This window comes from Coregonus clupeaformis, chromosome 20 (genome assembly GCF_020615455.1).
Source record: "Coregonus clupeaformis isolate EN_2021a chromosome 20, ASM2061545v1, whole genome shotgun sequence".
NCBI lineage: Eukaryota > Metazoa > Chordata > Actinopteri > Salmoniformes > Salmonidae > Coregonus > Coregonus clupeaformis.
The window spans coordinates 29512259-29527053 of NC_059211.1; the positions used below are offsets into that span (position 1 = coordinate 29512259).

A 14795-nucleotide genomic window follows, 5' to 3' on the forward strand; every position below is an offset into this window, starting at 1 on the left:
ATACTAGACACAACAAGTGTCTCATTATATAATGCAGATGCCAGAAGGAGACAATTATGCGAGAGATATCACTGATACAGCATACTGTAATAACTGATCGGCATCGAGTTGAAAATTATTAGTATATTCCTCATCCCCTATTGATAGCATACAGTTCTCATTTCAAGTGAACGCATCATAAAAGTTAACGTTAGCAATGTGATTAATGGTCTCTCTCTCTCCTCCTCTCCTCTCCCTTCCCAGTCCCCTGTCCTCCCCAGGCTGTTGTATCGCAGCTGGACTGTTTAGCTAACTCAGCCCGTGTTGAGTGGGAGGCCAGCAGTGGAGCAGACTCCTACACCGTCCAGGCTACGAGCATGGAGGGAGACGTGACCATCTGCGAGACCGACGGAAACGTCTGTTCCGTATCGGACCTCATCTGCGGCTCCATCTACAACATCAGTGTCATCGCCGTAAGCAACGAGTGCAACGTATCAGAGAGCGCCATCATACAGATGCAGACAGGTTAGTCCCGCCCCTGATGATAACCCACCCTCTCCTGTGACCTGTCACCCTCTCATTCCAACTGTGTGTATTTATACTGGATGTGTATGGTCTGTGTAACTGTATACTCTCTCTCCCTCTCTCAGTGCCCTGTGTACCTGAGCAGTTGGAGGCCAATGTGGACTGTGACTCTGGCTCTGTGTCTGTCTCTTGGGAGCCTAGCAACGGTGCCACCTCCTACACAGCTGTTGCCCAGGGCAACGGTGGCTACGGGTCATCATGCAACAGCAGCGACACCTCTTGCCAGTTCCCTGAGCTGCTGTGTGGCCTGTCCTACAGCATCACCGTCCAAGCCTCTGACGATGTGTGTAACAGCGCAGACAGCAGTGCCGTACAACTCAACACATGTAGGTCATCACTCTACCTCTACATGTAGCATTTAGTGCACCTGGACACAGATTCATTATAATAGAGAACAGCTGGACACACCTACTGGTGGGTAACTTAATGTAGCCAGACACTCAGCTTCAATGCAATTGATTGAATGTTTGAGCAACGTTTGGGCAGCAAGCTGCCATTGTTAGGGTTTCGTCTGGGTCCTCACACACCACAGATGATTGACCCAGTATTTCCAGAGCCCTATATTCCCCTCTAACTGGGTGTGTTTTCTGCAGTAGATTCCTTTCTAACCTCTAACGGTTTCTCTGTGTGCAGTGCTCTGTGAGCCCCAGAATGTCAGTGCTAAGATGGAGTGTGGCAGCAACGCTGGCCTGGTGTCATGGGAACAGGGAGAGTTTGTGTCTTCCTACTTGGTGCGTGCGGTCGGCCCCGACGGCCACTGGACCCAGTGTGCCAGCAACGCCACCAGCTGCAGACTACCCAGGATGCACTGTGGCCAACGCTACAACCTAACCGTCACAGCCCAGGATGGGAGGTGTGACAACAGTAATGCATACCTCACCCTGCAGTCTGGTAGGTTATTGATTGATTGACTGATTGATTGATGAAACTATCAGTGTCCATTAACCAAAAGATGCCACAATACACAAGAGTACATCAGAATACGAAGACAATTCAAATGTTCTTACATTCTCTCTCTCTTTTCAGTCCCCTGTAACCCCACCAATGTGCAGGCATCCCTTCAGTGCCTCTCTAACTCTGCGGTGGTGACATGGGAGCAGGCCAGCGGCGCGGTGTTGTACCAGGCTGTTGGTACAACAGATGGAGGTCACCAGGCGATGTGTAACAACAGTCAGACACACTGTGTCCTGAGCGGCCTGCAGTGTGGACAGACCTACAACGTCACTGTGGTCTCTGAGGACGACACCTGCAGCAGCGTAGACAGTGACACGGCACACGTCAGAACAGGTAAAGGGAGAAGTGACCTCTACATTATATCAGATTGGAGTTCTCCTTATTCAATCTTGTTCTGAGGGCAGCTCTGCCTTGATGCAGAAACAAATGTGACTCCACTATAGGCATCCAAACCTCCCGTTGTAAGAATGATATTCCTATGATTATCACTAGCCTCCTCCTCTCTCTCCTCACAGCTCCCTGCCCTTCCCAGGACGTGGCTGTGGATGTACAGTGTGCTGCCGCCTCCATGATGGTCACATGGAGAGCCAACCCCAATGCCGAATCCTTCCATGTGACGGCTGTGACCAGCAGCTCCGCCGACCTGTCATGTGACTCCAGGGGTCATCCATTAAGAACCGGGTGTTCCATTGAGAACCTTCCGTGTGGAAACAGCTACAGCGTCACGGTTACCTCCATCAGAGGTGGCTGTAATAGCAAAGTCAGTGCCGCCGTAGCGGTGTCCTCAGGTAAGACCAGACCACAGGTGACCCCCGCACTGCATTCATAGGGTGTTAGACACACACTGTCTCCAGGAGGAACGAGATTATTCCATCCACACCTGTTGTGTAGAACAGAACGGAAAGAAACACTCATTTTTATGCGTGTGCTTTTCCCTTTTCTCCATGGAAGTAGAAAAGTGGAACAGTAGAACAGTAGAACAGCAAAACCATAGAACAGTACCATAAAAACCTTTCTTGCTCTCCTTCCACAGCTCCATGTGTCCCCCAGAATGCTAAAGGTAGTCTGGACTGTATTACTAACTCTGTCTGGGTGTCTTGGGATGCCTCCACCGGGGCTCAGACATACACAGTCATGGCCAACGGCGGCGGAGGTGTCAACTCCACCTGCACTTCTTCTTCTACTACCTGTAATGTGCCTGACCTGGCCTGCGGAACCCAGTACACCTTCCATGTGACTGCTGTCAACACACACTGCCAGAGCTCACCCAGTAAGACCTTCCAGATCGAGACAGGTACGTTACATACTGCCAGAGCTCACCCAGTAATACCTTCCAGATCGAGACAGGTACGTTACATACTGCCAGAGCTCACCCAGTAATACCTTCCAGATCGAGACAGGTACGTTACACACTGCCAGAGCTCACCCAGTAATACCTTCCAGATCGAGACAGGTACGTTACATACTGCCATAGCTCACCCAGTAATACCTTCCAGATCGAGACAGGTACGTTACACACTGCCAGAGCTCACCCAGTAATACCTTCCAGATCGAGACAGGTACGTTACATACTGCCAGAGCTCACCCAGTAATACCTTCCAGATCGAGACAGGTACGTTACACACTGCCAGAGCTCACCCAGTAATACCTTCCAGATCGAGACAGGTACGTTACATACTGCCAGAGCTCACCCAGTAATACCTTCCAGATCGAGACAGGTACGTTACACACTGCCAGAGCTCACCCAGTAATACCTTCCAGATCGAGACAGGTACGTTACATACTGCCAGAGCTCACCCAGTAATACCTTCCAGATCGAGACAGGTACGTTACACACTGCCAGAGCTCACCCAGTAATACCTTCCAGATCGAGACAGGTACGTTACATACTGCCAGAGCTCACCCAGTAATACCTTCCAGATCGAGACAGGTACGTTACACACTGCCAGAGCTCACCCAGTAATACCTTCCAGATCGAGACAGGTACGTTACATACTGCCAGAGCTCACCCAGTAATACCTTCCAGATCGAGACAGGTCGTTACATACTGCCAGAGCTCACCCAGTAATACCTTCCAGATCGAGACAGGTACGTTACACACTGCCAGAGCTCACCCAGTAATACCTTCCAGATCGAGACAGGTACGTTACATACTGCCAGAGCTCACCCAGTAATACCTTCCAGATCGAGACAGGTACGTTACATACTGCCATTGCTCACCCAGTAATACCTTCCAGATCGAGACAGGTACGTTACATACTGCCATAGCTCACCCAGTAATACCTTCCAGATCGAGACAGGTACGTTACATACTAACTTATGATTTTGTGCTCAGACTCAGGTGCAAATCAAATTCCGTTCAGTTCAAGGGCAATAAAATATTCATTTATAAATGTCCTCACAGTACTCTTAACTGTCCTATCTCCAGACTGTTCTCTGGCGGTGTACCGTCTGTGACTCTATAAATGAACTACCTTTCTTCTCTTCAGGTCCTTGCGCCCTGAAAACCATCACCGCGGTGACCACATGCCATAGCAGCAGTATCGTGGTTAGCTGGGAGAATACAGAGTTATCTCCAACCATCGTGGCGACGGCAGAGGGACAAGACCAATCCATGTTCACCTGTAACAGCACGTCCACTTCCTGTGAGCTTACGGGAGTGCGCTGCGGCATGCACTACACCATCATCGTCTCCGTCCCCGCCGACAAGTGCAGCACCTTGAGGAGCCCACCCCAAAATATCAACACAGGTAGCTAGACCACTCCACCACTAGGACACCTTACTCATGGTTAACACAGGTAGCTAGACCACTCCACCACTAGGACACCTTACACATGGTCAACACAGGTAGCTAGACCACTCCACCACTAGGACACCTTACACATGGTCAACACAGGTAGCTAGACCACTCCATTACTAGGACACCTTACTAATGGTTAACACAGGTAGCTAGACCACTCCACCACTAGGACACCTTACACATGGTCAACACAGGTAGCTAGACCACTCCATTACTAGGACACCTTACTCATGGTCAGCACAGGTAGCTAGACCACTCCATTACTAGGACACCTTACTAATGGTCAACACAGGTAGCTAGACCACTCCATTACTAGGACACCTTACTAATGGTTAACACAGGTAGCTAGACCACTCCATTACTAGGACACCTTACACATGGTCAACACAGGTAGCTAGACCACTCCACCACTAGGACACCTTACTAATGGTCAACACAGGTAGCTAGACCACTCCATTACTAGGACACCTTACACATGGTCAACACAGGTAGCTAGACCACTCCACCAATAGGACACCTTACACATGGTCAACACAGGTAGCTAGACCACTCCATTACTAGGACACCTTACTAATGGTTAACACAGGTAGCTAGACCACTCCACCACTAGGACACCTTACTAATGGTTAACACAGGTAGCTAGACCACTCCACCACTAGGACACCTTACACATGGTCAACACAGGTAGCTAGACCACTCCATTACTAGGACACCTTACACATGGTCAACACAGGTAGCTAGACCACTCCACCACTAGGACACCTTACTCATGGTCAACACAGGTAGCTAGACCACTCCACCACTAGGACACCTTACTAATGGTTAACACAGGTAGCTAGACCACTCCACCACTAGGACACCTTACACATGGTCAACACAGGTAGCTAGACCACTCCATTACTAGGACACCTTACACATGGTCAACACAGGTAGCTAGACCACTCCACCACTAGGACACCTTACTCATGGTCAACACAGGTAGCTAGACCACTCCACCACTAGGACACCTTACTAATGGTTAACACAGGTAGCTAGACCACTCCATTACTAGGACACCTTACACATGGTTAACACAGGTAGCTAGACCACTCCATTACTAGGACACCGTACACATGGTCAACACAGGTAGCTAGACCACTCCATTACTAGGACACCTTACTCATGGTCAACACAGGTAGCTAGACCACTCCACCACTAGGACACCTTACTAATGGTCAACACAGGTAGCTAGACCACTCCACCACTAGGACACCTTACACATGGTTAACACAGGTAGCTAGACCACTCCACCACTAGGACACCTTACTCATGGTCAACACAGGTAACTAGACCACTCCATTACTAGGACACCTTACACATGGTCAACACAGGTAGCTAGACCACTCCATTACTAGGACACCTTACACATGGTCAACACAGGTAGCTAGACCACTCCATTACTAGGACACCTTACACATGGTCAACACAGGTAGCTAGACCACTCCATTACTAGGACACCTTACACATGGTCAACACAGGTAGCTAGACCACTCCATTACTAGGACACCTTACTAATGGTTAACACAGGTAGCTAGACCACTCCACCACTAGGACACCTTACACATGGTCAACACAGGTAGCTAGACCACTCCATTACTAGGACACCTTACACATGGTCAACACAGGTAGCTAGACCACTCCACCACGATAGAAGAATCAACACAGGAAGCTACTACCTTGAGTACTCCACTACGACAATAGGACATATTAGGACACATTACTCATGGTCAACACAGGTAGTTAAAAGTGCCCCACCACTATATTGCGACGCATAAAGATACATTACTCATGGTTAACACGAAACAGAACAAAATAAAGCAAACAACGATTGTAATCAATACTGATCAACACACAAAGTGCTCTACACCAGAAATACTACAGAGAGACTGTATTACTGAGGGGGTAGCTACTAGCTATCCCAATATCCTGACACTTTCCCTCTAACCTCTGCCTCTAGCTCCCTGTGTCCCTGAGGATGTGACAGTGGTAGCGTCCTGCGAGGCAGAAGGTACCGTGGTGTCCTGGGCTCACTCCTTGGTGGCCCAGTCCTACCTCCTCACCGCCACCGGCCGAGGCGGTGACATCCGCACCTGTAACAGCTCTGTGAACAACTGTACCCTGGCCAAGCTCCACTGTGGTCAGCCCTACACAATCAGCGTGACCGCCAGCACCAGCACCTGCACCAGCCAAGCCAGCCCCGACGTCACCTTCAGCACAGGTACAGGGACATTATGATACAGCAGGTAGCAGTACAGTATTCTCTGTTCGGTATATACAGTATACAAGAACATGGATCGAAGGGAACATTTTGTTCGAAGGATCAGACAATTTACATCAAATACCCAATCATTCGATCCAGATGTTCCTTTGATGCACTTCTCATCAAGTACACCATCCCTCCTTTTTCATTGAGTAAAATATAATGTAGAGGTCATCTGTAACATAACGTTGCTGTTATATTCAAGTAACCATTGCTGTAACATTGCATCTCTTCTCTCCTCCCAGTGCCCTGTGACCCCATTGGCCTGTCCATTCATGTCCAGTGTAAGACTAACTCAGGCGTGCTGTCCTGGTCCCCCAGCCAGGGCTCTGTGGGGTACTACGGCTTTGCCCAGTCTGAGGATGGGGACATGCTGTACTGTGACAGTATGGACACCTCCTGCACCATCCAGGGTCTGGACTGTGGAGCCATGTACAACTTCTCTGTGCTGGCCTCTGATGGAACCTGCAACAGCTCGTACAGCCAACCCCTGCTTGAGGGAGCAGGTAATAACCCATCCAGTTCTTTGAGATAGAGATGGTTGAGGAGTAGAGTTAGTGAATTAATGACATCAGGAGGACAGGGAACACTGCATACAGGACAATGTAATAAAACTGTCTAATCAGATACTGGTTAACTAATATAGAGATGAATGCAATAGTATAGATTCTAATGACGTGTACCATCTTGATTTCTTCTCCCTATCCTTTCTAACCTCCTTCCTCTCTCCCCCTAGCCCCCTGCGCCCCTGCCACCGTGCGTAACCGCATGCAACTGATTGGCAAGACCCACTTTGCCCGTACCTCCTGGAGTGCGGTCGCCTGCCCCAATGTCGAGTACCTGGTTGAGATTACCGGCAGTATCCTGGATGACCCGCAGGTCATATTCGAGGTCTCGTCCTATTGGACAAAGTACACCTTCTTTGAGTTGGCCCTGTCCTGTGGCTCCTCCTACAGTCTGACGGTCCGTACCAGGAACTCTGCCGGAACCAGCGAGCCCTCCACCCCCGTTACCGGGACAACAGGTATGTTAACTAAACATGGAGCCATAAGGGTTTGAATGTGGAAACTGATTTAATATTATAATGGAAATGCTAATGATCAGCAATGCTACTGATCTGCAATGCTACTGAATTCAGTCAATCTATTCTGAGGGCAATGTGACCTTAGTCTATAAAAAGGGAGTGACAGTTTTGGCTGGGAAGTAACTTCTGCCCTGAGGTGGGGGATGATCCTAAGAGTAGGGCTGAGGGATGTTTATTCCAGAGCTGACATTACTAAACCAACCCTTTCCCTTCCAGCGCCCTGCGCACCTCTGGCCGTCAACTACACCGGTGCCGTGCTGTCCTGGGAGGCTGCAGTGTTCGCCACACAGTACACCGTCTACAACCTGACTGGAGCCGGCCGAACGCAGGTGTGTTCCACCACGGAACTGTCCTGTCAGCTTAACAACGTCCAGCCAGGCGCCATCGAGGTTACCTCTAGCAACGCCGTGGGAGAGAGCGTCCCCACCAAAGACATCAACGGTGAGATGGGAAAATATGAGACAGAAGGAAAATATTCATAGTAGGCAAATTAGGCTACATTTGGATATCATTGTTTTGCCTGTTTTTATCAGCGATTCCAAGTGAATCCAACCACACTGTGATGAATAAACCAATATGGATGATGATAAATATCTACCGCACAAGGTGTTGTGCTTGTATTCAAGCTTTCAATAACACATTCTCGCTTTGATCCTGTTTCTCAGGGCCATCAAATCGCAACAGAAGAGATCTGGGGATGGCAGAGCCTGCAATGTTTGCTGACTTGCCCATTAGAGGTTAGCACATTCTCAAACTGCCACGCCATCTCGTCTTTCCACCATATATGCATAATTATATTACTCACACTCTCAAAATAGTTCATGTCTAGTCTACAAATATTCAAAAGGTCAAACAAATAGTGAAATCAATGGTTCATATCAATAACATTACTTTTCCTCCTTCCCTTCAGAGGAGCTGTCCAAACCCATGGTGCTAGTAGCTATGGTAACAGGCGTTTCCCTGCACATGGAGTGGGCACCGGTGAGGGACGCCACCCTCTACACCATTATCATCGTCCAAGAAGACACACCCTCCAGACGCCAGGTGTTGACCGTCTCTGATGAGCTGACCAAAGTGAATGACCTCGAGCCCACCACAAGATACTGCATCTTCGTCTCGGCCAAGAACGAACACACCCAGAGCAACTACTCCAAGGAGTGTGTCACTACTGGTGTCCCCATGTGATTGGCTTGACTTTCACCCCAACCAAATGGACATTACGGTTACCAGGGAAACCACCAATCGATGTAGGGTAAAGAGAATCATCAGTGACTGCTTCCTGTCTCCAGAAGTAAACACCCAAGGCAGAAGACAGAGGCTTTTCAACAGACTGAGGGAAAGGGAGGGGTTACTGTTGTTAAGCTTAAATAACTATCAATCACAAAAGGCAGTCTTTATCGCATAGATGATCCTAATAAAGCTATGTTGTTTTCGATTAACTTGAAAGCCGAAATGTGGTATATTTTAAGTTATTTTATACATCGAAAATAAATCTGCAATTGATTGAATGCTAGCGAATCTTTGAGAGTCACTTTTTAGAGCTAGGTTTCATTTTCTTGTTTTTTGTAGTCGGTAAGATAGCAGCATGTGTCTTTATAATGTTTAGTTATTTTTTTAAAAAGTTTTTTATTCCCAAAAAATGTTTTTTTTTTTTTATCTTGAGACTGGCGCGAACAACACTTTTCTGTCCACTACATGCATTTTAGATTATTCTGCTGATTGTTTCAAATTCAATGAAATTATGTATACAAAGAAAAAGTAGATCTAGAGAGCAAATAAATGCTATCAAGCAAGTAGTAAAGAAGCAATATTTTTGTTAACCATACAGTATGTTTTCTATCTGATGTACTATAAGTCTTGTCTCAACACTATAGCTACAATAGCTCTTTTTTTATCAAGCACGGAAATGAAGAAATAAAAGTATGTGAAACATTAAAATAGTTATTTCTCCATAACGAGCATAAGATATCAAAGGCCTGGGTCATCTTTCATTTGGCAGCTATCATTGTATCCATTACATTGAACAGGCTCCTCAGCTACATTATCTACAGTAGTTCTATGGGAGTCTGAATGAGGCGAGTGAATACGTTTGGTTTCATGTACTGTAGAAAACATTTCTGCATGGACCCGAAAGACAAGTTAGAATTTTGGATCCGGACCCTTCGGGCAGACAGGTCTACTGATATCAGAGCATCAGCAGACTCTCAAACAAATGGACATGCCTGATACAACCCAGCAGCCTGTGAGACCCATGTGAACATCCCTGATTCTGATTCTTCTTTCTTGTCATCGACCCAAGGCTATAGATAAAAGAAAAACAAACAATCAAATGTAACACAATCAATAACTGGGAATAATTAACATTTAATCCATGGAATAAAGTAAAAATAAAAGATAAAAGGCGAACTCAGCTGCAGCCTGTTATTTAGGCCAGGGTTTCCCAAACTCGGATTTAGGCCACTGGAACTGTCATTGCTTCAGAGAGATATTGCGCCAGCGCCATTCGACCTTGAGCAGCAGTGTTTCAAGTAGTAACTACTTAATTGTTTATGATGAACACGATATTTACTCCACCAATGTACATACAACGATACGAATTTGTCATCGACTTCGTCAAAAAGAACAAACCCAAAAAGGTACAAAACTACTTTGCGTGGTTGTTCAGTTGTGGCTGCTATCTAAACAACCCACATGTAACGTTAGCTAGCTAGCTAATCGCAGAACTACACGATTTAGATGCAGGACCGTCTTATCATATGTTAAGTATGTCCCCCTAATTGAAAATAAATGGGGGAAATTATTTATCAACTTATCTGTAATAGGCCCATTACAACTTACAACTGTCTTTTCCGTGTGCTTGTCCATTCTCTTCTTCAGGTGGTAGACTTGGGATGCAATGACTGCACTCTCCTGAGGAAGCTGAAGTTTCACCGAGAAATTGAACTGCTTGCTGGACTGGACATTGACAGTGCAGTTATCAGGGATAAAATGTGTGTCTGAAAAGTTTTTTATTAAGTTACTTCAACGAATAAAATATATTGTCCATTGATTTGTGAGATCCTATTCAATGACCTAGGCATACCAGTATGAGACTGTCTTAATTTATCACAACCTAAAAACTAAGGACCTTTACAATTAAATCCTGAGCAGGTATGAACTGGCGCCGATTCCAACTGACTACCTGCAGCCAGGTGATCATCCCCTGACCATTGAGCTGTACCAGGGGTCAGTCACAGAGAGGGATCCCCGCACCAAAGGATTTGATCTGGTGACGAGTATTGAGCTGTAAGTGACTGGAAGTCTGGGTGACTATGGGAGTGATTAGCCCTTAGACAATGATTTACTACTTTTTCAGATACTGCATTGTATGAGCACCGACATACCGGTACATCATGTGCCCTTGTGGTATTTTAAGTTAACCACAAACGTGCTCTCTCTCTACAGCATTGAGCACCTGCAACTTGAGGAAGTGGATAGGTTCACTGAGGTTGTGTTTGGCTACATGGCCCCAGTAGCAGCGATCATTAGCACCCCAAACGCTGACTTCAACCCCCTGCTCCCCGGGCTGACAGGGTTTAGACACTATGACCACAAGTTTGAGTGGACTAAAGCTGAGTTTCAGACCTGGTATGTGTACATTACCATGGAGTCAGTATGCCTGTATTAGAATCATCAATCTAAAAGGTATACATTTCTTTCTTTCTTATTTGTACTTTAAAAGTTTGCACTCACCCTCTCTCCATCTCTCGGTCTTCTCCCTCCATCCCTCCCAGGGCTATGAAGGTGTGCAGAGAGTTTGGTTATGTGGTGGCGTTTACAGGTGTTGGACAGATACCAGCCCAGGAGGAGAGCATCGGGTTTTGCTCTCAAATCGGAGTGTTTCAGAGAGACAGGTCAGGAGGTGACGCAACACGTCTACAAAGTAATGTCACAGAGGAGCATCTCCCTTACAGACTGGTGAGGAGAGGCACAGATGTTGAGTCTACTCGTTGTTTAATCCTGTCTCATTACCTGTGCGATCAGAGGTTCAGTGTCACTTATTTTTTGCATGCGTTTCAGAAAGTGGTCAATGAGAATAAAATAGGCCCCTCTGTCCTAACCTATTCCTCACTTGGTCTTTCCCTTAACCTTCCTCTTTTCTCTCCATACTCCAGCTATACAACGTGGTCTACCCAAGCCTGTGTGACAGCAATATCTTCCAGAGGACCCTGGTGAATGAGGTCCTGTACTGGGCTGAGACCCTGAGGAGAGAGTGGCTGGAGGAGACAACTGGAGAGGGGGAGGAAGAATCTAAACAGACAGATGAAGAAGAAGAGGATTGTTCGAGAGAAAGAATGGAAAGAGAGGAGAGTCAGACAGGTGAAGAACAGGAGGACAGGGAGCGAGTGGAGGCGGATGGTAGGGGGTTTGAGGTAGAGAATGAGGAGGTAGAGGTACAGGGTAGAACAGACAGGGGACAGGAGGAGCCCTACAGAGAAGGGCAGTCTGTGTGTGTGTCCCTGGTCAGGTTGTGGTCCTGCCCCAGAGTGCAGGCTTTGAGTGGGACAGTCCAGCGTCTCACAGAGGTACTACTGGAGGACTCTAGAGTACAGCTAACCAACGATGGCACTGCCGTGGTGTTGGCGGACAGCGATGATGAAGATTTGGAGTGGGTTGAGACCTGTGATAACACAGGGACGGGTCAGTTCTTGGTCAGTAGTGTGGAGAACGAGGACTGGGAGACAGAGCTTGGGTGACCTTTGTCATATAAGGAGTGTATTCTTTGATGTACAAGTGGTGCAGATGTATGTTCTTTTTTTTTTTTACAATGGCAATATACAGTACTAGAACAAAGGGCCATCAGATAAGATTTGACCATATCCTTCAATGAGGAAGGAAAATGTTCCTAATAAAAATTTCATGAGAATATGGTCATTGCCTGGTTCACACACAATCAACATTTTTAAACATTTTAATTAACAGTGCATGGTACACAGGAAAAGCATACAGTACACCTGGTAAGGAAGCAAATGTTGGTCAAAAAGACAGGAACAATGGACACTGTCGACACTGACAGAAAACGTCACTTTTACAGGAGGATACGGGTTACAGCTCCTTAATACACACAGCTTCACAGAAGAGAAAAAGCAACCATGTTTGTTACATGTTAGGTACCGACTGAGATGGGGAACAGGAACTTATGCTGCCTGTCTAGCACAGGTACTGAGCGGATTTTACAGAAGGAAGGTAGTTACCAGGCTTCTTTCTACTCAAGAGGAATAGGGGTTTGGAATTACAACCTTTGGCTGTGAATGGTAATACAATACACCAAGTGCCTTGCTAAAGGACACAATACTCATATTATTAGTTTCTACCATGTTCTGGATCTATTCATCAGTTCTGTTCTTAAATTTGCCTCAAATGAGGCAGTACAGAGTTTGCCTCAAATGAGGCAGTACAGAGAACTTTCAGATAAGTGATGACACAACATAAATGAATCCCACAGGTATTTGTGCTCTTCTTACCAAACGTACAGATGTAAGAAACCTTGAACCACAACACTAGTTCAAACGTGTGATGGTGGAACCACGTGGAATTGTTGTTTTCAAGCTTTGTTTTAACTCGCTGAAGAAATACAAAGATCATGCAAACAATAAAACACGCAAATAGACATCTACACAGAGAGAAATAACACAGATTAATTCACAGTTATAATACCATACATTGATGACACACTGCAGAAATCAGCAAATGCTGGTACAGTAAAACTTATAGAGGTCAAAATATGGTTAACCTCTAGTATGGCTTAAGACAGGAGACGATCACATACAATACATGTATGTATGCCATTTTATCTTAACTTACTCTGAATATGTATTGTTATTTCTATTTAGTGAGACAGACCGATTAACAAGATTCATGATCACAAAATCGTGTAGTGTATACCATTTCTTTCCCAATGTGAGTTTGATAACAGTATATAACATAGATTATATTCAAGACATAGGGGGGCCAATCCATTACATAGTTCACAGACAACGAATAGCAGAGTCATCATCAGCCTCATCTGATGTAACTCCTGGCTTTTTGTCATAAAAGTATATCATCATCATACCATCTGATATGCTGCTGAGAGAGATAACCTTCATGGACCACACCATCTCATTCTTCTGAGTTCTTGTACTACAGAAGGTGACCAATAAGTGTGTACAATGGCAGTTTAATTGTTGACAATTTGTCCTTTAGCCTTCACCTTTACCTATATACGGAACGACGTACTGTACACCTACGTCAGCTTGGCAAGAATCACAACTGTTGACTTGCATCAGTTTCTAAACCGCAATGTCATCGATCATTGCAAAAAAAGAGCCATCCGGATTGGAACCCTGATATCTTAACCTGAGAGTCTGATTCTTTCAGAAGAAGCAAACACAAGCTTGACCTCACTCAAACAGAGCTTCTCTCCTCTGCCTCGCCATCTATTTTCCTCCCAACAAGCATCTAAAAAGAGCAGAGCAGTTAGATTCTAAGGCGGTTTCTATTTCTGCCAGTAATGAGATCAGTTCTCACTCAGACCGCAGCACCAGCAGAGGACAGGAGCAGGGTCACCTTCCATACCGAGTACATAACCTGCAGTCTCACTCCCAGCCCTGGCTCTGTATACTGCAGGATTAATGTAGGCTTACTATTATTACAACAGAATAGTGGCTTTAACACTTTACCAGAGACATATAGGTACGCACACAGTCATGCATACACACAAACACGTTGCACACACACACATGCACACCAGTGGAGGCTGGTGGGAGGAGCTATAGGAGGACGGGCTTATTGAAATGGCTTGAATGGAACAAATGGAACCGTATCTAACATATGGAAACCACGTTTGACTCTGTTCCATTCATTCCATTCCAGTCATTACAATGAGCCCGTCCTCCTATAGCTCCTCCCACCAGCCTCCACTGACGCACACACAAACGTACAAATGCACGCACACACACACACATTTTAGCAGCTTATTGGTGGACAAAAGTTAAAATCCTAAATTAAAAGGCAGTTCCAAATAAAAAACAACATTGTTGAAAAACCAAAGGACTGAAAACTAGGGAACTAG

At 46.1% G+C, this 14795-nt stretch overlaps 1 protein-coding gene across 1 annotated transcript; it reads left to right on the plus strand.

Moving 5' to 3' along the window:
* Positions 1-10169: 10169 nt before the first annotated feature.
* Positions 10170-13373, plus strand: henmt1 (HEN methyltransferase 1). The gene is made up of 6 exons (XM_041840125.1): positions 10170-10338; positions 10580-10692; positions 10853-10987; positions 11147-11329; positions 11476-11659; positions 11857-13373. The coding sequence occupies exons 1-6, from the start codon at positions 10252-10254 to the stop codon at positions 12436-12438; spliced, it is 1284 nt and encodes a 427-aa protein (XP_041696059.1). The 5' UTR covers positions 10170-10251; the 3' UTR covers positions 12439-13373.
* The last annotated feature ends 1422 nt before the right edge of the window (positions 13374-14795 follow it).